Source organism: Physella acuta, unplaced genomic scaffold (genome assembly GCF_028476545.2).
Source record: "Physella acuta isolate Inbredline_101_S28 unplaced genomic scaffold, ASM2847654v3 ptg000119l, whole genome shotgun sequence".
Taxonomy (NCBI): Eukaryota; Metazoa; Mollusca; class Gastropoda; family Physidae; genus Physella; species Physella acuta.
In genome coordinates this window covers 463,495-485,849 of record NW_026731639.1, presented here as the reverse complement: position 1 = coordinate 485,849, position 22,355 = coordinate 463,495, and the positions used below count along the sequence as shown (strand labels likewise).

The 22,355-nt window shown below is 34.3% G+C and overlaps 1 protein-coding gene across 1 annotated transcript; it reads right to left on the bottom strand.

Moving 5' to 3' along the window:
- Positions 1 to 251: 251 nt before the first annotated feature.
- Positions 252 to 20,786, bottom strand: LOC131934877 (uncharacterized). Its single transcript, XM_059291027.1, has 26 exons — positions 20,677 to 20,786; positions 18,280 to 18,531; positions 17,957 to 18,116; positions 17,612 to 17,748; positions 16,532 to 16,679; positions 16,285 to 16,409; positions 15,649 to 15,805; positions 15,370 to 15,500; positions 14,699 to 14,819; positions 14,136 to 14,290; positions 11,853 to 11,982; positions 11,323 to 11,459; positions 10,188 to 10,341; positions 9,322 to 9,529; positions 8,547 to 8,695; positions 7,971 to 8,180; positions 7,068 to 7,285; positions 6,271 to 6,502; positions 5,806 to 5,969; positions 4,761 to 4,870; positions 4,203 to 4,462; positions 3,353 to 3,590; positions 3,137 to 3,246; positions 2,674 to 3,027; positions 557 to 2,241; positions 252 to 478 (listed from the first exon to the last, which is right to left on the bottom strand). The coding sequence occupies exons 2-25, from the start codon at positions 18,525 to 18,527 to the stop codon at positions 595 to 597; spliced, it is 5,703 nt and encodes a 1,900-aa protein (XP_059147010.1). The 5' UTR covers positions 18,528 to 18,531; positions 20,677 to 20,786; the 3' UTR covers positions 252 to 478; positions 557 to 594.
- Positions 20,787 to 22,355: the final 1,569 nt, after the last annotated feature.

Sequence of the window (22,355 nt, the reverse complement as noted above, 5' to 3'; positions counted from 1 at the left end):
ACTTTTTTTCATGACTTTGAACATAGCTTAGGTATAAAATAAAATTGATGGGTTATGTATTGCTATAGTACAGGGGTCTCCAAACTTTTCAGTCCGAGGGCCGCATTAACTATCAAATTTCAGTTCGGGGGCCAGTTTCTTCCAGGCATGTCTTTGATTTTTCTGGGCAAAGTTCCTCAGCCATCACCATCAAACGTTTTTTCCGTGCACAAAAAGATCTCCGCGGGCCGTAATTTGGAGACCCCTGCTATAGTATAAAACAATTTTTAGATTAAATTCAATGCCTTTGACAAGGGATTTTAATTTTTCAGGACTTGAAAAATGTCACTTGGTATAAAATGAAATTGGTGGGTTGATTATGGCTTTAGCATAAAATTTAATTTTTAGATTAATTCACAGCTTTGGATGGACATTTACAATGTAACAGGTGGGTTATTAAGACTTTGGTATAAACTTATGTTGGCTTGTGGGACATAAGGTTGATATAAATTATAAAATTAAACTGGCTTGCCTCTACTAATAAGACTTTGGTATAAACTTATGTTGGCTTGTTAAGGTTGATATAAATTATAAAATTAAACTGGTTTGCCTCTACTACTTGTGTGGAGCTTTCTCTCCATTTGTCTGCTGTAGAGGTGGCAACCTTAAAGGTCTTCGCGTTTGGGTGGTTTTATATTTGGACTGTTGTGTTCTGGCAACTGGTTCACTCAGAGAACTCTCCTGCAGTGAGTTTTTGTTTTGGTCTGTAGAAATAGGTTTCAGCAGCTGCTTTGATGTGATGGTAAGCTGGAGTAGATCGTGGATGTTCTCACGATTGGGTGACTTGTTAGATAAACTGTTGGGTTTTCTGATTAGCCCAGGTCTAGTGAGAGACGTTTTTGATGGGCTGATTGGTTTCTTGATGTTTGTAGGAAGCTGTGAGGAGGTTGTGACTGAAGGGGATGTTTTGGAGAAAGGAAATCTTGGTGAAGGGGAGTTTACTGTAGTCGTTTGATTTGGGTGGGGTAAGGATTTTATTGGAGCTAGAACAGGGGTTGAGATGGTCGTGGTACGAGGGGTCACAGAAACTTGGGGTCTTGGAGATTTAGATAGGAGGGTGGGGTCTGTCATTAAACCAGGGGATGACACATCTGGTTGAGAAAGTGGTGTTTTATTATCTGTGTCTTCTACTTCTAGTAATGTAGGATTATCATTCACTTCGTTCTCACTTGCTGTCTTGTCTTGTAATGGTGTTCTGTCACTTTCTGTCAAATCAGTTTCCCCTTGTTCAGGTGCTGTTTTTGTTTCATTACCTTGAAACAAACTTTCCCTGTTATTTTCTACTGATGGCGGTCTGTTATTTTCTTTTGATGTTGGCTTGTTATTTTCTACTGATGGTGGCCTTTTATTTTCAACTGATTGTGGCCCATTATTTTCTACTGATGGTGGCCTTTTATTTTCAACTGATTGTGGCCCATTATTTTCTATTGATGGTGGCCTGTTATTTTCTACTGATGGTGTCCTGTAATTTTCTTTTGATTGTGGCCTGTCATTTTCTTTTGATGGTGGCCTGTTATTTTCTTTAGATTGTGACCTGTCATTTTCTTTTGATTGTGGCCTGTCATTTTCTTTTGATGGTGGCCTGTCATTTTCTTTTGATGGTGGCCTGTTATTTTCTTTTGATTGTGGCCTGTCATTTTCTTTTGATTGTGGCCTGTCATTTTCTGTTGATGGTGGCCTGTCATTTTCTTTTGATGGTGGCCTGTCATTTTCTTTTGATTGTGGCCTGTCATTTTCTTTTGATTGTGGCCTGTCATTTTCTTTTGATTGTGGCCTGTTGTTTTCTTTTGACAATGGCCTGTTATTTTCTTTTGATGGTGGCCTGTTGTTTTCTTTTGACGATGGCCTGTTATTTTCTTTTGATGGTGGCCTTTTATTTTCTTCTGACGGTGAGCTATTACTTGCTCCTAAATCCTCATTTTTTTGCTCAGTTATTAAATTTACTCCGGTGTTTGTCAAAGACTTCTCCTTTAAAAGTGTCTTTGATTCATCCTCAACACTGATTTCCTCCTGTGAATGTGGTCTCTCATCCCCCTCCTTTAAAGAGTTTGCATCTTCTGCATTGGCTATTTTAGAAGATGCTCTGTCAACAGTTGCTACAACATCAGGAATATTTGTGATTGTCATGGGAACATGTTCCTTTATCTTGCTCAGAAGCTCTTCAAATTTTGGCCCTTCCCAAGTCAACTGAACATCTTCATCCTGTGGAAAACAGTTTTGGCATGGCCTATCAAATCATTTAAATCACGCCTTGAGGTCCATGTGGCAGGTGAAGTAGAGTTTACCTGTTTCAGTGACCTCAGGATATGAAGGGATATTGTGAGAAAATTATAACAACTTACAAATTAAATTAAGTAAAAATCCTAAAACCAGATGATTTTTTTAATTAAATTAAAAAATGCTAAAGTGAGGAGTTTTTTTTTTTTAATTTCCACAAAATAAAATAAAACTTTAGGAGAGAAAAAAAGACCTTAGCAAAATTGATGTACAAAAGCTGTGTCATAAGCTTACCTTAGCAAAGTTGATGTACAAAAGCTGTGTCATAAGCTTACCTTAGCAAAGTTGATGTACAAAAGCTGTGTCATGAGCTTACCTCAGCAAAGTTGATGTACAAAATCTGTGTCATGACCTTACCTTAGCAAAGTTGATGTACAAAAGCTGTGTCATGACCATACTCATAGGTCCAGCTGGTGGCCAGGTCATCTGCTCCATCAGTAAAGGTACCAGCGGTTTCTTCAGTGCATCGGTCAAGCTGACCTCACGTCTGCAGTTGGCAGAAAGGGCATACTTTTGTGTCACACACGACAAGACGACCTTACAGCCACGAATACCTCTGTCAATTTTGTCAAAGAGGGAGTCGCCTCCCCCCATTTGTTTGATGTCCAGCCAACAGCTGAAGCCAAGAGAGGTCAAGCGTTCATAAAGTTTGATGATGTTTTTCTGTTTGCCCCATTGGTACGAGATGAAAACATCTGGAGAATCTGATGCCTATAAATATTTGAATTATTTTTTTAATTTTTTTTTTTTAGTTTATATCAGAGTTTAGAAGAAAATAAAATTAATACAAACTCATCTAAAACAATAAATATGAACTTACCTTTTTATCTAATTCTGTTTGAATTGTTTCAGATGCTTGGCCTCCATTTTGTGTTTTACTTTTGTCAATTTTAATTTCTTCAAAAACTGGCATCCACCAGTTTCTATACACTTAGAACATTAAAAGAAATGTGCTTAAAATAATATATATAATTTTTCGCTTAATTGTTTTACTTTAATATAATGAGAGCAACATGAAAAGTTTTATTTGTTTTACCTGGTTGCACCTTGTCCTCAACTGGAGGTAGACCCAGCACATTAAACTGCATGAGCAACTCTTGAAATTTGTCTTTGGGCCAAAACCTTTGATCCTCCAGTTCCTCCCCTTTACGTTGAAAGAATCGGATGAACAGATACTCACTAAAAATTGGCCCCATTGAGCCAGGGGGTGGCCAGGGACATTGTTCCAGTAGTAAAGGTATTATAGGTTTGTTTAGACTCACTGATAAATTTACCTGGAATTAATTAAAGTAATTTCTTATTAGTAAAGATGCTGATAACTTATAAATGAAAACTTATATCTAGGTTTTGTAAGATCCTAATTTAATTTAAAATTAACTATTTGATTTTTCTAAATTTTCAGAGATAAGATTTTTTTTCAATTATTTTTTTAGACTAACAAATAACAGACATTCAGTGACTTCTCTAATATTAAAACATCATAAATATTATTATCAAATTTAAATACTCACTTGGTTAAATTACTATTTTTAGCTTCTTATTGTTATTTTAGGGGGCAGCATGGCAAAACAGTATAAAGCTAGACTGCTAACTCAAAATTCTCAAGGTCAAAACCAAGTTTAAATCAGTAGAATGTCCCTGAGTTCACCCAGCTCTGATGGGTACCAAGCTTATGTTAGGGAATCAAAGCAGCATAGTGCTGATCACATTATCACCTTGTATGCTGAGGTCATTGGAACAAATGAACTCTACTTCATCTGCCCCATATGTCTTGGGCAAAAACAGGAAAAGATGAGGATGGTAGTTTTAGTATCTCATAAAAACTAAGTTTATCATTTGATAAAAGACGGCATCAGAAAACTATTTGCTAACTAATAAAAACTGACCTCTCTGTTGCAGTTGGGAGACTTGGCATACTTTGTTGTGACACAACTAATAACCACTTTAGCTGCTCTGATCCCTGTGTCAATTTTCTCAAACAGTTTGTCCCCACCCCCCATTTGACCAACGTCCAGCCAGCACTCGTATCCAGCCATTTCCAAATGTTGCTTTAGAAGTTTCACTTCATTCTGATGTCCCCACTGATAGCTTATAAATATTGGTGGAGGAGAGGCATATTCAAAGGCTTCGTCTTCTACAACAGCCTCTGTGAACCAAAATGTAAACATGCAAACGCAGAAATAAGTTAACTACAATATTCTAATTAATAAAACTTTGTATAGTTTAATTTATTAGTTTAACACATTGTATGAAGATGTTGAAATAAATATTTTTATTAAAGAAAAAAAAAAGTTAATACAAATTTGGTGTAGATCAGACTATAAGTATGCTATTTTTTAAAATTATTTTAAAGCTAAACATTTTTAAATAGGGCCTTGCCCAGAAGAAGATGATCTTGATAAACAAGTAATATGTTCAACTGTAGACTAACATGATTTACATACCAGCATTTTTCATGGCATTTTCCACAATAATTGCTGCATCCATTCTGTCCATTTCTTGCAACTGTGTCAGTATGGAAAGAGTTGCTTCACTTGTTTTATGAGTTGCATACCTTTATTTTTAAAAAGAGAATTTTTAAAATAATTTTTTCAAAGGTTTTTAATGTTTTATTTTAAATTTAAATTCTACATGGTTAAGGTTAAAAGCCAAAACAATCTATCCATTTTTTTTAGAATCAGTATAGAAATTAAGTTACCACTATCTTCTATATGAGGTGGTGTGGTTAAGTGATAGAGCAAGTCAACTAACATGAGTTTTGAGTTCAGTTTACAGACTTGGGCAATCAGAATATCACTCAGTTTACCCAAGTTAGGGAGAATAAAGGCAAAGAACTGATCATACTATCATTACTCAGTTTACCCAAGTTAGGGAGAATAAAGGCAAAGAACTGATCATACTATCATTACTCAGTTTACCCAAGTTAGGGAGAATAAAGGCAAAGAACTGATCATACTATCATTTCTCAGTTTACCCAAGTTAGGGAGAATAAAGGCAAAGAACTGATCATACTATCATTACTCAGTTTACCCAAGTTAGGGAGAATAAAGGCAAAGAACTGATCATACTATCATTACTCAGTTTACCCAAGTTAGGGAGAATAAAGGCAAAGAACTGATCATACTATCATTACTCAGTTTACCCAAGTTAGGGAGAATAAAGGCAAAGAACTGATCATACTATCATTTCTCAGTTTACCCAAGTTAGGGAGAATAAAGGCAAAGAACTGATTATACTATCATTACTCAGTTTACCCAAGTTAGGGAGAATAAAGGCAAAGAACTGATCATACTATCATTACTCAGTTTACCCAAGTTAGGGAGAATAAAGGCAAAGAACTGATCATACTATCATTTCATATCCGAGGTCAAAGAAACAGGTGAACTCTAATCCCTATGAGTTCATAAAGGGATAATTTAATCTTCTTTTATTCTGTAAAAAGAGTTAAGCCTACTGTCTACTAATTTACCTCTTTTCTAAAAAGCTTACCATTCATTCAACATAGCCATACAAGGATCTGCCTGTTGTGCCCAACCTCTGATGTCATCATTGCTGTATTGTAATCTTTTGCTAAGCAGACGCCAATCATGCTCTGATGTTGGGTTCAAAAGTTTTGATACATCTCTCGACCAGTAAGGGGCGTGGTTAAGTGTCTGTGTGGTTTAAAAATGGAAATTGGTGTTTTATAGAACTCCTAAAAAATAATGCTAGAAAAATTTGAAAATGACTATAAAATGTGAGAAACCCTTCTGTTTTTTTATTGATTTCAAACAAATGATGATTTTAAATTAATTACTCATCTGCTTAATTTGCATCATTTTAAGAATTAGAAACCAAAGAAAAAAGAAGAGTCCTTAAGAAAACAAAAATATATAATTGGAGTCTTTTTTTAAATAAAAAAAAAATTTTCCAAGATAAAAATACCCCCCTGTATCATGATGAATAGAACAATACCTTTTGGTCAATTTCCTCAACTTTAGCCACTGTCTCTTCCACAGTGACCTCCACTTCATTTAACCTTTGGCCTTGGTCCTTGACCTCATTTTCCACACTGGCCAGTTTTTCCCCTTGTTGGCTGACCTCTTCCTTAATATCTGTTAAAAGCTCAGCCGTCTCATCTACTCTGCCAATTAGATTTACCAGGTCCTCTTCCTGTTTTTTCATCATCTTCACCATCTCATCAGATCTGAAGTATCAAGAAACAGGAAATAAACCACATCCCAATGAATAAAAGTGTTGTTATCAAGGTGGATTTTTATTAGCTACCAATATTTTACAACAGCATGTACAAATTAACATCTATTTGATTTTATTGTAACCAAACTGGCAACACTATTTAAATTTGTGCAGAGTGAGTTAGTTGTTACCAAAGGAAAGATGGTCATATTTTTTTTTATTTAAGAATTTCTATACAGGAGCAAATATTTATTACTTTTGTCTTATAATTTTCAGTTATTTTTAAAAACCAATGCTGAAAGTTTTTCTGGAATTTTTTTTAATTTAACTCATACTGCAACTCTGGTAAGTCATATAATTTTCCTTATGTTTTTAATCTAGCTCATAATGCAACTCTGATAAGTCATATAATTTCCTTACGTTTTAATCTAGATTGTAATGCAACTCTGATAAGCCTTGTAATTTCCTTACGTTTTTAATCTAGATTGTAATGCAACTCTGATAAGCCTTATAATTTCCTTACATTTTTAAACTAGATTGTAATGCAACTCTGATAAGTCATATAATTTCCTTACGTTTTGCCATCTATCATGTCCAGCACTGCCTGCCTGAGGTTCAAACATTCAGGATCACTTATTTGGATATTTTCTAGTTCGGATCTTCTGGGCTTTAGTAAATCTGGATATTTGAACCCCAGCATCCGGATGGTGTTGATCAGTATCATCTGAGTCATTTTATCCTGGCTGGTTTTCAGAGCGTCCAACTGGTCATCAAGAACTTTTGGTGCCACATCCTGAAATTTTGGGGGAAATTTCTTCAGTTTCACTCTTTTATTGTTACTTTTCTCTTGCATTTATTTTACCTGCCAATATGCCTATTTAAATGTTTGCACTAAAATCTTACATACAATACAGAATGTACAAGCTTTGTTGATACAGAAATAAAATTTGGTAAAAATCAAATACTTCAGTAGGTGAATAGTTATTGTGCAGAGGGAAGATAGAATGTGTTGATGGAAAACTCAAGAAACTTAAAACTGTAGGGAAAAGTTTTGTTTAAGATGTAAGTCGTAGTTGATGTTATAGAGATCATGCTCTTAGTTATGGTATAAAAAATTACACTTCTTTGACTTCCACTACTTTATATAACATTATATTAGTTTCCTAGAACTTAACTTCAAAAAATAAAATATTTATTATGATATATATATATATATATATATATATATATATATATATATATATATATAAAATATATATATATATATATATATATATATATATATATAAAATATATATATATATATATATATATATATATATATATATATATATATATATATATATATATATATATATATATATATATATATATATATATATATATATATATATATATATGATATATCTCTATTTGAGAACATAGGCTAATTGATTTTAATTATTATTTTGATTTCAAACCAATCAATAAAATCATACTTTTTTATAAAATGCCAAGGCAATGAGCATTTCATTGATGATTGTTCCAAGTGCAGGGTTCCACAAAGACCTATCCAGCAACGTATCAATATGTCCCAGCATGCTCTCTGGGCGTCTCTTTGTCAATTCTTGTAAAATGAGTAAAGCTTGGGAATTGGAACTCTCTTGTGCTTTGTTCAGAATTACTTCAATATCTTGATCAGTAAATAGCTGTTAGGAATTTATTTTTTTCATAGCTTAAGCATCAAGAGAAAACTTGTAAAAATTCTGGTAAGTCATTTCTAATCTACATTTTTCCTTGAAGTGTTACCCTAACTAAACCACTGACACTATCCATATCCCTAATATAAGTGCTAACAGAAAAATAACTGATACAATACAATATTTTCCTATGTTTTTTATAAGAGCCATAACAAAACTAACATAAAGAATATGGAAGACACTGAAATAGTATTTCGTTTAATTATATTTTTAAGTAATGATATGCTTTGTTTAACAATAATTGTATCTTGTATAATTAAGACATTACTGAGTTATTTTGTTAATTAAATATCAATTATGTTTATGTTGATATACCTCTGCCTGCATCTGTGACATTTTCTGAAACAAGTCTAAAAGACTTGAAGCAATGCTAGGGTCCCCACTCTCCTCATACAAGCTCATCAGAGGTCGGTAGAAATCCCTCAGTGCTTTAGGGTTAATGGGGTAAGCTGCTGTGGCTGTCTCTAAAGTTTAGATACATTTTGTGACAGGTTTTCATTGTGGACACATTTAATAAAACAATTTTTTAAAAAGTAACTTTGTAATAAGAAAATAAAACCTGCTTTCTTTAATAAAGGCATTGATCATTCCTGAAATCTCTTTGACATTTTAGCTTTTATTTAAGAAAGCACGGGTTTTTTTTTACTTTCTTATTTTCAAAGTATTTAAAAGCATTTTGTTATGAAGGTGTGGGTTTTTTCTACTATTTTATAATTATGAATTTTTTAAATTTTAATAGTATGTCAGGGTTTGGTATTTAAGAAATAATTAGTAAGCTTTCTTTTGGCATTCTGTTTATTCTTAATGTGGTCAATAATATGTGTAACAATAAAAAATATTAACAAAAAGCTTATAAAAAGCATCATAAAATTAAAATATTAATTTCATGTTGGGGTAAGTAAAAACTTAAATCATAAACTAAATTATAATACATAATAAAGTTTTCAATTTGGTAGGTTACTGTTGCTATGTATAGTTTTATATCAATAACAAATATTTCAACCAAATTCATCCCAAATTTTAAGAACAGATAAAAAAAAAATGAGTCGTTTGATTAGGGGTAAACAAAATAAACATATGCCAAACTTACGCAACAGCTGTATATTATCCTTCTTTAGGTAACTCTCCATTATTTGGTCCAGATAAGGAGCTATAGCTCTGTGACCTGATGTGACAGTGGCATACATGTACAGGTACACTCCAGTCAGTGTGACGACATTCTCATCATCCACATCCAGACATTTCAAGAGTTCTGGCACCAGGGGTGAGGCCAGGTCATATCTGTTCAAAGCTATAAGCTGGAATAGTGATGAATATAATCGTTCTATACAAGGCTATAAGCTGGAATAGTGATGAATATAATCGTTCTATACAAGGCTATAAGCTGGAATAGTGATGAATATAATCGTTCTATACAAGGCTATAAGCTGGAATACAATCATTCTATACAAGTCTACAGGCTGAAATACTGTTAAATATAATCATTCTATACAAGGCTATAGGCTGAAATAGTGTTAAATACAATCATTCTATACAAGTCTATAGGATGGAATAGTATTAAATATAATCCTTCTATACAAGTCTATAGGCTGGAATACTGTTAAATATAATCATTCTATACAAGGCTATAGGCTGAAATAGTGTTAAATACAATCCTTCTATACAAGTTTATAGGCTGGAATAGTGTTAAATGCCTCGATTTTGTTCAAAGCTATAAGCTATATACTTTTTTAATATGCTAAGTCACAAGCTGTCTACATTTTACTATTTTCTTTTGTAATTTTTTTTTTTTAATTTCTAAATTGTATCAACATTTTTTCTTCTAAAAATACTTTTCTGATGAAAACATTATCTAAAAACTTTGATTGAGATACACAAAATTATCAAAATAGCTGTGAAAATTATACTTAAAAATCAGGTTTTAATTTTAAAGATTATATGTAAAATAAAACGTACCCATCTGTTGAGTGGCTTGATGGCACTCAGGAAAATGGAGTAGTGCGTAGAAGGGAAGAGGCCGGTCTCTGGGTTGATACAATCATACTGAAGGCAGGTCAGGCAGATGGAGAGGAACACTTGAAAATCTTCATCTGTCATTATTTTACCATCTCTGGTAAATGGAAAAAAAAAGCCAGCATGTCTCAACTTGGAACCTATCACTTTAATTAGTCTAATACTAGCTGTAAGATGTCTAATTTCACATGCTTTGTTTGAAATATATTTTAAAATGTACTTATTTTGTTGGAATTAATTTTATAAATAACATTTCAATCTACCTATTTTTAATAGAAATATAAAGATCTCTTTAAAGTTTATTACAATGTTAATTCAAGTAATAAAGGAATTGTGTAGTAGGTTTCTAGCCACCAGTCAAGGAGATTTTATGTTGAGCTAATGGATATAATAATAAGTGACTGACATTATAGGGGTGTGATTAAGGGTGGGGAAGGAGTGGTCTTAGCATATGTTTCTACCTGCTGTTTGATCTAATAAGTTTTGACAGGTAATTTTTCCTTCTAAATTAACAGTCCTGAGATCGAATTTACATGCACATTTAGTACTACATTTGAACATAATAAAGTATTAAGCATATTAAAATATTTAATATGATACGTCTAAATTTATTCAATAAGCAAATATCTTTGCTGTAATCTGAATTTTATATCTACATACAGTGTGATTTTTTTAATGGGTTTTAATTATCTAAAAATTAGAATGATGTGTTAAATGAAATGTCTCATTAGTGATAGACTTCTAAATCAATGATTCGTCAATGTTTACTCACGTCAATTATTTGTCTATTTTAGTCCATGATTTGTCTATGTTCAGTCATGATTTGTCTATGCTCAGTCAATTATTTGTCTATGTTTAGTTGATGATTAGTCTATGTTTAGTCAATAATTTGTCTATGTTCAGTCAGTGATTTGTCTAAGTTAAGTCGATGATTAGTCTATGTTTAGTCAATTATTTGTCTATGTTCAGTCAATGATTTGTCTATGTTAGTCATTGATTTGTCTATGTTCAGTCCATGATTTGTCTATGTTCAGTCCATGATTTGTCTATGTTCAGTCAATGATTTGTCTATGTTTACTTGACTGGTTCAGTGGCCGTGTCAAGAAAATCTACAGCAGCTCTCTGTAGAGGCCAACTGGACGGCCAAGGAAGATCCTCATTTTTTATAAGCTCATGCAGTTCTTTAACATGTTCTATCATGGCATTCTTATCTTCCTGCAGTGAATATGTTTTTAATTTGAGTTATGTTACATTCATTGGATTATAACAATTTATAATGGCTTTGAAATGAAATCTTTACAGATGAACCTTCTGCACTAGGGCCATCACATCTAAAATAACTCTTGAGTTTTTATAACTCTTATTAGTTAGAAAAATATAAAAGACTTTTATCTATAACTAACCACATGCAATTTAAAACATAACTAAATAATTAGTGAATCAATGAATTGTTATACACCTCTGCTAAACCAAAATGGTCACAAGCTTCTTATTTATCCATGTTTAACTGACTGGAATTGTAATTTGTTACTTTGAATTTTAGAAATTTAAAACACCAAATCAGTTTGTCGTTATGTCAATGTTCAATTAAATGTTTTGGTGATGTACCTTGATATTGAGATCAGTTCTCTCAGCTATAGACTCAGCCAGCTCTATGAGATTTGTGTGGTTTGTTGCCATGAACTTGAGACTTAGTTTCATCATCCTCTGACCATAGTTTTTTAAAATCTTGGCTTTTCTTTACAAATGAAAAATGTATACATCAGTAAATATGTATTTATGATGCTGTGCAAGGACTGAAAGAAACTCATCAAATAAATTAAAAGAGTCATTAAACAATGATCAGAAGGAGTTAGCAATAATTGTCTCAGTTTTTGTCTTAGCACATTATAAATTTACAGCCTGTTCAGTTTCCAACCCATGATTTACAAAAAAAATTTTATACAAGCAGATATTCAGCGTTAGTGCATGAGTGCTAGTATAAATAAAATCTTGTTCAGCAGTGCATTTGAATGTATTAAGCTACTAGGTATATTGTCTAGCTATGCTTAGGTTTTAAAATAAAGAAATTGAGAATATGATTAATTTTTTGGTGATCGATTTAAAGATTTTGAGTAATTGTATCATTTTATGCAAATATGCTTGGTGTATTCTCAAATTTCTTACTCGCAAAGTTATAGAACTGCAAAGGCTTCATTAATATTATAAATCAAAGATTATATTAAATTCAGTTTCGCGATTAATTTTTTACAATTTGAGTACAATACGTACTTTAATAGATAACAAAATATCTATTTAAACGAATGCTATTCTTTGTCATTTTTGTTATTTCTTTAAAATAGTATAAAAATTATTTTTAAAATATTATTTTAATAAGTTACCTCCCCTGTACAAAGACCAAATGACGTAGTGTTTGTTTACGTTTTCACAAACAATTGTTTATATAAGGAAATATGTCTGCTGGACAAATCTAACGACCATAAGAAGTTTTTTCCGACAGGAATAAGATTTTTTTGTTACCCTCCAGTGTCGGTCTCAGAGGCATAGCGACCCTTCCCGGCGCCCGGGGACAAACTTTCGATTTGCACCCCCCTCAAACTTTTCATTTGCACCCCCCCTCAAACTTTCAATTTGGCGCCCCCCCTAAGGTCGGCGCCCAGGGACATATGTCCCCCCCCCCGCCACCACCCCCCTCGCTACGCCTCTGGTCGGTCTATGACCTCACAAAATATTAGGGGGGGGGGGTCATTTGTGAATTAATTTAAATATATCTTATTTAAGGAGAATTTCACTCGCTGTCATTTTTTAGCCCTTGTCGAGGACTTTGAGTCTGACCAACAGTTTTTCCAATATGGCCTATTCATCTATAGAGGAGCATGCAAAAAATTAGCCAGATATACCCAGGTTAAGTGCCCTGAAATTTGTGTTGAAATTACCCTGTTTTTCCCATAAAATACAAAGATTATTTAGGGAAATATGACTGGTCAGTTTTGACCCATTTGCAGATTTTTCCCGGATGTGGCGAGTTTTTTATGACACCCCTATGCGTTCTCCTACTCCTCACAAAATATCAAGGGGGGGGGGGGGGGGTCGTTTGGCAAGAAATATTTTTTTGTAATATAGCTCAAATAAGGAGATTTTCACTACTGTCATCTTTTAGCCCTCGTCAAGGGCTTTGAGTCAAACCGACAAACTATCCGTATGGCCAAGCCATTTACCTAAAAGCATGCAAAAAATTAGCCAGATAAACAGAGGGTAAGTGCCCTGAAATCTTTGCTGAAATGACCCTCTGCTTTTCCCATAAAATACAAAGATCATATAGGGAAATACGAATGGTCAGTTTTGACCACTTTACGAAGTTTTCCCAGATATGCCGAGTTTTTTATGACACGGCTAGGCGTTTCCCTACCACCTCACAAAATATCAAGGGGGGGGGTCGTTCGGCAAAAGTTTTTTACATAATATAGCCCATATAAGGCGCCGTCAGTTGGTCAGTTTTGTCTCCCTCTTTGTGGAATTTTCGGCCAACCAGCACCGGCCCTTGTGTTCTATTGACCCAAGGCACTTTCCTGCCAAATTTGATGTGCCTGCAGTGCCGGGAAGTGCTTTATCGGGCACCCGACCACTTTGCTTTATATATATAGATCAGACATCTTATTGTAGTTGGTGAACATAAACATTACCTAACTACATTTGGTTTCCATCTATTATCAATATAATTTTGAAGGAGCCCATTATGTTTTATTTAATTTGTTATGCTTCATCCTTAACTTTTAGACTTTCATCTTTTAAAAAAACAGCAATTTTAAAACAATAAGCATGTCAAAAAATTTCAAAATCAACTTCTTAATACCCACATTTCTGTTGTTTCTAGCATTGAAAAAAACTTACTTTAACCCATCAAAGAAATACTCCACACTTCTTTTAAAATAGTCCAAGAAGTCTTTTATCTTGTCTTTCACTTTACCATCAATATCTTCTATGAAAGCTGGGGGTTCAAACATCAATATCAGATCCACCACTTGATCAGCCACATCCACGTGGTCCTGGCGACATGTTGCAAATATAATTTCACAACAAGCCTACATGTACCAAGATTAACTTGGCCTTAGATCTAATGGCCTATACAAAGTTCAACTTGCATATAAATGTACGTTTAGGCCTACAAACCTTTCCAATAGCCTTATGTAAACAAAATAAACAACATGCCTACATTTTCACATTTAGACTAACCTCCAGTTTATTTAAACTTAAGAGAAATAACAAAAACATGTTTAACTTGCAGACTACATTGTTACATTTTGGAGAGTTTGAGCATGTGACAACCAAATTTGTTCAAATGTGAGCAAAGATTTTATGGACCTGAATTATTCTCTTCTATGTCATTTTGGGCTCACAACTTTTAACCTTCTGTACAAAAATAGAGAAATAAAAATAGTTCTGAATAGGCCTACCTTCCAGTTGACAGATTTGCAGTTGCTGGAGATATTGTAGGCTGCCTTCATTGTGTCTCTATGAGGACGTTTAAACAAAGGAATGAGCATCTCCACCCATGACCTTGACATTGTTTTGTTACTGTAACAAAAAAAATTGTAGTTTTAGCTCAAACTGGAAAAATTTCATTGCTTTAAAAAAAATGAAAATAAATACAATAACTCTGATATTTATTACCAAACCATAAGCAAATTCATTATCATATCTATCACATTACTTTTAAAACCAATGTGGATAATTTTGTATTCTTTTAGTTTATTTGTACATTTTTTTTTACTTCAACTAAGGTGTCATGAATAAATAATATCACCCATTTCAGATTTTTTTTTTTTTTTTACCCAACATGTCATTACAAGTATTCACATAGAGCCAGACACCTCTTGAAAATGACATCACAAAATTTAACACCATTCCCTAAAACAGCCATACTTCTAATGTAATTTAAAGATTACTCATCAGTTTGGTTTATAAAAAACAAAATATGTTATGCCCCTCCTCCCATATTATTATAAAAGATGTCATTCTCACTCCCCATCCACCACCTCCCTAACCCCACACCCTCCAAAAGTGTATGGCATTTATGGACGACCCTTAAGTATAAAATTAAGTGTAACCTTAGGTAATTTCTTACTCAGCATATACATAGTATAGGCCATAACCAACAATATCATCAGCAAATCTATCCTCAAGAAACTTGTCTTTAATCTCTTCCAGCAGAGAGCAAAAACGTTTGCACATGCTATCAAAAAGTTCTGCATTTTTCTGAAATTTATTTTTTAAAATAATGAACAATCATAATTTTTCCTCAATATATTTTCAATAAATAGAGTGCTATTTGTCTTGATCAAACTGTACCTAAAGAAAAATATTCTCAAACAAACAATTCTTAAATTTTAAAAAATACAATTACTGAAAATCCTTTCTTGGGAGTTTTCCTGAAAAAACTGGTAATTTCATACAAAAGTTGGACTGTATGATCCTCCTCTTTACCAGTATAAGTACATTTAGATACAGCCAACATAAGATCAAACACTTCATTATACAGCTCTTCGATCAGTCCTCTTTCACTGCAAAAAAAAAACAATATCTGATGACATGTAATAGCGATCAATTAATTAAGTTAATGCAATTATATTAGACTTGGTTTTTGAGACCACAGTTCTAAAGTCAAGTACAATTCATTTCAAGAGTTTAAATTATTCAGAATAAATAAAGATAAAGTTATACTGGAATTAATTTATTGAGATGCAAAATATTCTGTTCTATTTGATTAAAACATGGCTGAACATCATGTTAATTAAAGATTGTTAAACCACATTTTAAAGTACATTAAAGCATTTGTTCAGTTTAATAAAAATTCAGGTTGAATATTGTGTAATTAAAGGTTTTTAAAACCACATTTCAAAGTATAATGAGACATTTGTTCAGTTTAAGAAAAATTTCAAGTCTTGTAAAGAACTCTTATTTTAAAATGAATAAACAACAAATAAGTAAAGTAAAATAGGCTAACATAGTTCTAAAAGTTTTAACAAATAAATATGAATACCCTATTTGTTCCATGAATTTTGCCATAAAATATCTAACATTTCTTCTTGGGATGAATGTTTTGCTGGTAAAAATCTGCTCACACTTTTTAATGTATGCCTTGATATCCTGTACATTTGGCAGGTACTAAAATTTTTCAGAAAAGGTTTTTTTTTTTTAAATCAATTAATTGGATGCCTACATCAGTTCTAATTTTACAAATATTAAAATCAAGGTTTCTATGTAAAACAAAAATGTAAGAAACTAACAGAAAATGGATCTTCCAGACATTCCAACACAATTTTTCCAATGTATGAGAGCTTTCTGTAGTTCTCTTTATCAAACTTTGTACATTCCAGGATGGAATACAGCACAAAATCCAGTAAAATGTTGATTTCATCTTTAGTTTGTGATTTCCTGCAAAAATAATAAAACTGCAATGTTGAACTAAAAGACAAGCACATTGTATTTAATCTATTAATCAGTTTTAATTACTTTTTACAATATTTTAACTTCTTTTACAAAATGATTAAAAATACAATATTATGAATTGTAAAGCTTTTAATGCACCCTAAAAATGTAATCTGTAAATATAGAAAATAGATTACTCTGGGTTTGCCCTATAAATAAGGGAGGTAAGAAGGACAAAATTAGCAAAACTTTGAGCCAAGGTCTGGGCAGAAGAAGTATTTCCCTTGTACTTTGTTTTATTGTTAGCTCTGTATGCCTTAAAACTACGCAAGTTAAGACTGAAATATTACACAAAGAATATAACAAATCATGAAATTCAAGAAAAACATTTTAAAAGGGGAAGTAAGAGAGGCCAAAAATTAATAGCCATCAGCAGCTGAGCAAAGATCTGAATGAAAAATGTATAAAAGAGTCACTTAAAAATTCCTTTAAATACAAGTTGTGAAGTCTTTTATTATCCAGAGATAACTCCAAAAAAAACAACAGATACAGAAGCAGATTTAGACTGATTTTTTGTAGATATTTGTAAAATGTAACTCTCACACCTCCCAATCCATTTAACATTATTATTCATCAGTGTTTCTTCCAGACTTTTTTCTCCGGGGGGGGCACTTGAAATTTTTGGGGGGGGGGGGGGCGGTAGACTCTCTTCGGGGGGGCGGACACTGTTAAAAGTATATATTTTCTATATAAATTATATAAATTTCATTTCGTTCGGGGGGGCGAAGAGATGCCTGGAAGAAACTCTGTTATTCATTTGCTCTTTGTTTTAGCTACTATAGTTTCCTTTTTAATTAAAATAATAAATAGACTGTAGTTTAATTTTCAAAATACATATTATGCAGTTGGATGAAAATCCCACTAAATAAAGCACTTACTTCAATGTTTCTGATATCAGCTGTTTGGTAAATTTCTCATAACTGTTTAAGAAACCTTTGTCTTCCACATTTTTCTCAATCTTCGCCTGACAGCAAGAGATGGTCAAGAATTTTTCTAGTGTTGATTTGTCCAAGTCCTAATTGAGTCAATAAAAAGAATTGTATTTCTGGTAGAATTTTTATATGTACAGATTAAACAATGTACAAGCCTCTATAAAATAATTTGGTTCATTTCAGAATTAATAAAAATAAAAATGTTTTAGCATAATTACTCTTCATATCTCCTTAGAAAAAAATCTCTACAGGCAAGATCTCAGGGAACTAGATTTCTAATAGTAGGCCTACCTGGATATGATCTTTTATTTTAAGGTTACTTTTGTCAAGACATGCAGATACAAGACTTAGGTGAAGTACATTGAGATCATCATCAAGAATGCGCACCATGAAAGAATAAAATATTTCCTGAGTTTCTGAAACTTGAGCTTCATCTTTCTCCAGCAGAAACCTAAATCAAAATGCACATTTTGTAATTCATGAGGCATACGCAGGGGGGGGGGGAGCAGGGATGATATCCCACACGTCTCCAGTAGAAAAGAGCTATTAACCAAATTGTTATTTATCTTAAACAAAAGAGCTTTAATTAAAATATATGAACTTAAGTTATTAACTCGTTCAATTTCACAAGTTCGTTGAAAACGAAAGTAGCCTGGTCCCAGCCTTTTGTTTTGTACTGTGGTTTCTTTTCAACAGTCAGTAGTTGGTCACCAAGGGCAGCTAATCCCTTAGTGATAGCAGTGATGTCCCTGCTCGCCTCTTGCTTGTAACTATTGGTCCAGTCGCCGACAGCCTTTGTAAATGCTTCATAAACTTTTTTGTCATCATGTACAAATGTATTGCCTCTCACGAGGTCGTCCATAATCCTGATGGTGAAATGTTAATATTTTATGTTAATTTCCTTTATACTATAACTTGTTTTATGTCAGAACATTTTTTAGAATCGGGATTGAAAATTATTCTATTTCGAGCCGCAAAAAAAAAAAAAAGAATAGGAGTTATCTCCCATTGTTATATTTACTTCCCCTGGGCAATTTTTAAATAAATCTTACCCCCTTAACATTAATGTATTGCGCTTCTCTAATTCCTATAGTTAAATGATGCTATGTTATTAATTATTCTCTAGGGCAACGTGTCTTTGTATTAATATTTATCGTCAAAATAAGTTTGTAAATAATTCCGCAGTTATGACGATATTGTAAGTCTGTAAGCTAAAGCCTACATATTTTTATGCAAAAATATTTATGATGGCGTGAATGTTTCATTAAAATACCAATGTGTGTGATACACACAGTCAAGTTTAGCACACAAACACCTTTTTCTTCAAAGGGTCGTCCATAATAGACGCCACACTCCAAAGTGGAGAAGATTCGGGTTTCATTTTAAATCGTAATGTCAGAGACTGAATTTCATCTACTATTTCGCGTTTTTTAAAGACAGTTTTTGCTACTTGTGATAGAAATTGATTAATAGTCTAATTGCATACCAATATTTTAGAAAAATCGATTTTTAGGGGAGGTTTGGGTTGTAGGTTGAAGTGAGACGTTATTTTAAATAGGGATCTGGTTTGTTGTTTTTTGTGACGATGTGTAACGAAGGCGAGAGGAGGGGGGGACACATGGATGACTTCAAACTGACGGTTTAATTTAGTGCAAGCACGTAAGCTTCTGCGACGTTTTCACAAATACACAAACACACCTTAAGTTTATCCTACAAGCACACAAATTATACAGTGACACGTTGTATGAGTGGTCAAACACACTCTATCCCTTTCATGAGTGATCACACAGGGCTGACTCTTGTTGTAAGAGTGGTCAAACACTGACCCTTGTTGTATCTTCTTCTTCTTCTTCTTCGTTCTTAATTATTAGTGTTGAAGGGGTAGAGATTTATCTGCCAGTGGATTTGAACTCGAGACTTTGTTCGAATTTATCAACCATGACCTTTTTGCCGACTCGACCACGCCTCAATCACAATTAAGGATACGTGTCAACTGGTTATGCGCCATTGAGGCCATTGACTCCGATTTCAGCCTGCTTTTCTTTTTGGATTTGCTTCCATAGCCTTTGTCCAACCAAGAACAAACTACAAGGCAGCAGTTGTTTAATTTTGGAGTTGTCTCTCCTAGAAGAGTGGCTGTCCCCAGCTAACGAGCCTCAACTGCCCGAGGGTTCGAACTCGAGACGTTTCGGTTTAGCAACCATGAGCTTTACCGACTCAACCACGCCGACCCCTCCTTGTTGTATGAGTGGTCAAACACTGACCCTTGTTGTACGAGTGGTCAAACACTGACCCTTGTTGTATGAGTGGTCAAGCTCACATTAATCCTTGTTATATAAGTGGTCAACCTCACACTGACCCTTGTTGTACGAGTGGTCAAACACTGACCCTTGTTGTATGAGTGGTCAAACACTGACCCTTGTTGTATGAGTGGTCAAACACTGACCCTTGTTGTATGAGTGGTCAAGCTCACACTGACCCTTGTTGTATGAGTGTTCAAACACTGACCCTTGTTGTATGAGTGGTCAAGCTCACACTGACCCTTGTTGTATGAGTGGTCAAACACTGACCCTTGTTGTATGAGTGGTCAAACACTGACCCTTGTTGTATGAGTGGTCAAGCTCACACTGACCCTTATTGTACGAGTGGTCAAACACTGACCCTTGTTGTATGAGTGGTCAAACTCAGTGACTCTTATTCCAATGACCCACGGGCCACAGTCAATGAGCCATACATAGGTCCTACACATTCACATTGATGATATTACATTGTGCTTTGTAGAAACACGGTTAACTCTTTTTTTTTTTAAACTCTGAATTAAGCTTAACCAAACGGGGATTGTAACGGAAGCTTAGCTTACAATAAGGCTTACTATGTTCATTGAGAAAGTGTACTACTAAACAAAACTATACAGAGTTTAACTTAACAAAACCTAGTCAGACAACCAGGATTTTAAAAAGATTCATCGCAATACAAAACGACGAAACAAAACTCTGACAGACAAGAGTTACCTTGATAGCACAGCGTATCCTCAGCACGCACCATTATTAAAGTACACGGCTACTTCCAGTTTCTCCAATACCCAAGACCCGCCCATGTGTCGCGGAGCGATAAAACTTCCCCCAACACTCCAGTAACCTCATTTCACATCAAAAAGCCTTTTCAAGATCTACTCTATGTTCGATTCCGAAGATCGAATTATTGAACCCCGAAAAATCAATATCTGGGGAACGGACGTAGCTATGTTAAATAGATCGCTATATTCATTCTATATTTAGCCTGTCTGTCTAAATGGTAACGGGGTTTATTTACAACAAACGTACGTACATAGTTTCAACACCCCGCCCCTTTCTTCACTTTACACTCTAATTAAATATTTGCTATTGTGATCGTTTCGCAAGTCACTCGAGTAAACGAAACAGAACCCTGTTGTTATAACGTCGTATACATAGGGATTAGCGGTATTATCGAAGAGATTAGAGAGAGTTAAAAGTTTATCCAGTAAGATAAGAAGACACGGTGTTTTGGTAATGGTTTAGTAGCTGAATTATAAATTTAGATAAACCGTTACATGAGTTCTAGTGTGTGAGATTAGCTGTTAGCTGAACTTTTCAATTAACGGAGCTTTTCTCTTTTATTTCGAGGAGAGTGTTTGTTTTATGCAATAGTCCCCCACCCCCTCTCCCCTTCACCCCGGAGAAAAATAAAAGCGAGATTGTGATCCAAACCTCCTCTGTTGCGGCTCTTTAGATTCTCACGGATTTAGATCACGTATACTCTGCTTCATCTGGAACGCCGGGACTCCGATAACATAGACACCAATCTCCCCCTAGAACGCCCGGTTTTTGTATCACGTACACCATACTCCCTCCGGAAAGGGTTGCAAAAGGAGTGGATATTTTTCAGCCATGCATATTGCCAGAAGTTATCTGCCACACCATTCTACTGTTATCTGCCACACCATCCTACTGTTATCTGCCACACCATCCTACTGTTATCTGCCACACCATCCTACTGTTATCTGCTACACCATTCTACTGTTATCTGCCACACCATCCTACTGATATCTGCCACACCATCCTGTTATTTACCACACCATCTTACTGTTATCTGTAACACCATCCTACAGATATCTGCAACACCATCCTAATGTTATCTGCCACACCATCCTACTGTTATCTGCCACACCATCCTACTGTAATCTGCCACACCATCCTACTGTTATCTGCCACACCATCCTACTGTTATCTGCCACACCATCCAGTTATCTGCCACACCATCCTACTGTTATCTGCCACACCATCCAGTTATCTGCCACACCATCCTACTGTTATCTGCCACACCATCCTACTGTTATCTGCCACACCATCTTACTGTTATCTGCCACACCATCCAGTTATCTGCCACACCATCCTACTGTTATCTGCCACACCATCCTACTGTTATCGGCCACACCATCCTACTTTTATCTGCCACACCACCCTAATGTTATCTGCCACACCATCCAGTTATCTGCCACACCATCCTGTTATCTGCCACACCATCCTTCTGTTATCTGCCACACCACCCTAGTGTTATCTGCCACACCATCCTACTGTTATCTGCCACACCATCCTACTGTTATCTGTCACACCATCCTACTGTTATCTGTCACACCATCCTAATGTTAGCTGCCACACCATACTACTGT

Coding starts and splice junctions, on each gene's coding strand:
- LOC131934877 (XM_059291027.1), bottom strand. CDS start 18,527: ATGGACGACCTCGTGAGAGGCAATACATTTGTACATGATGACAAAAAA. Junction 14,291..14,698: donor GCAAATCTGTCAACTGGAAG/GTAGGCCTATTC, acceptor ACATGTCGCCAG/GACCACGTGGATGTGGCTGA. Junction 7,286..7,970: donor CCTTGGCATTTTATAAAAAA/GTATGATTTTAT, acceptor CCAAAATTTCAG/GATGTGGCACCAAAAGTTCT.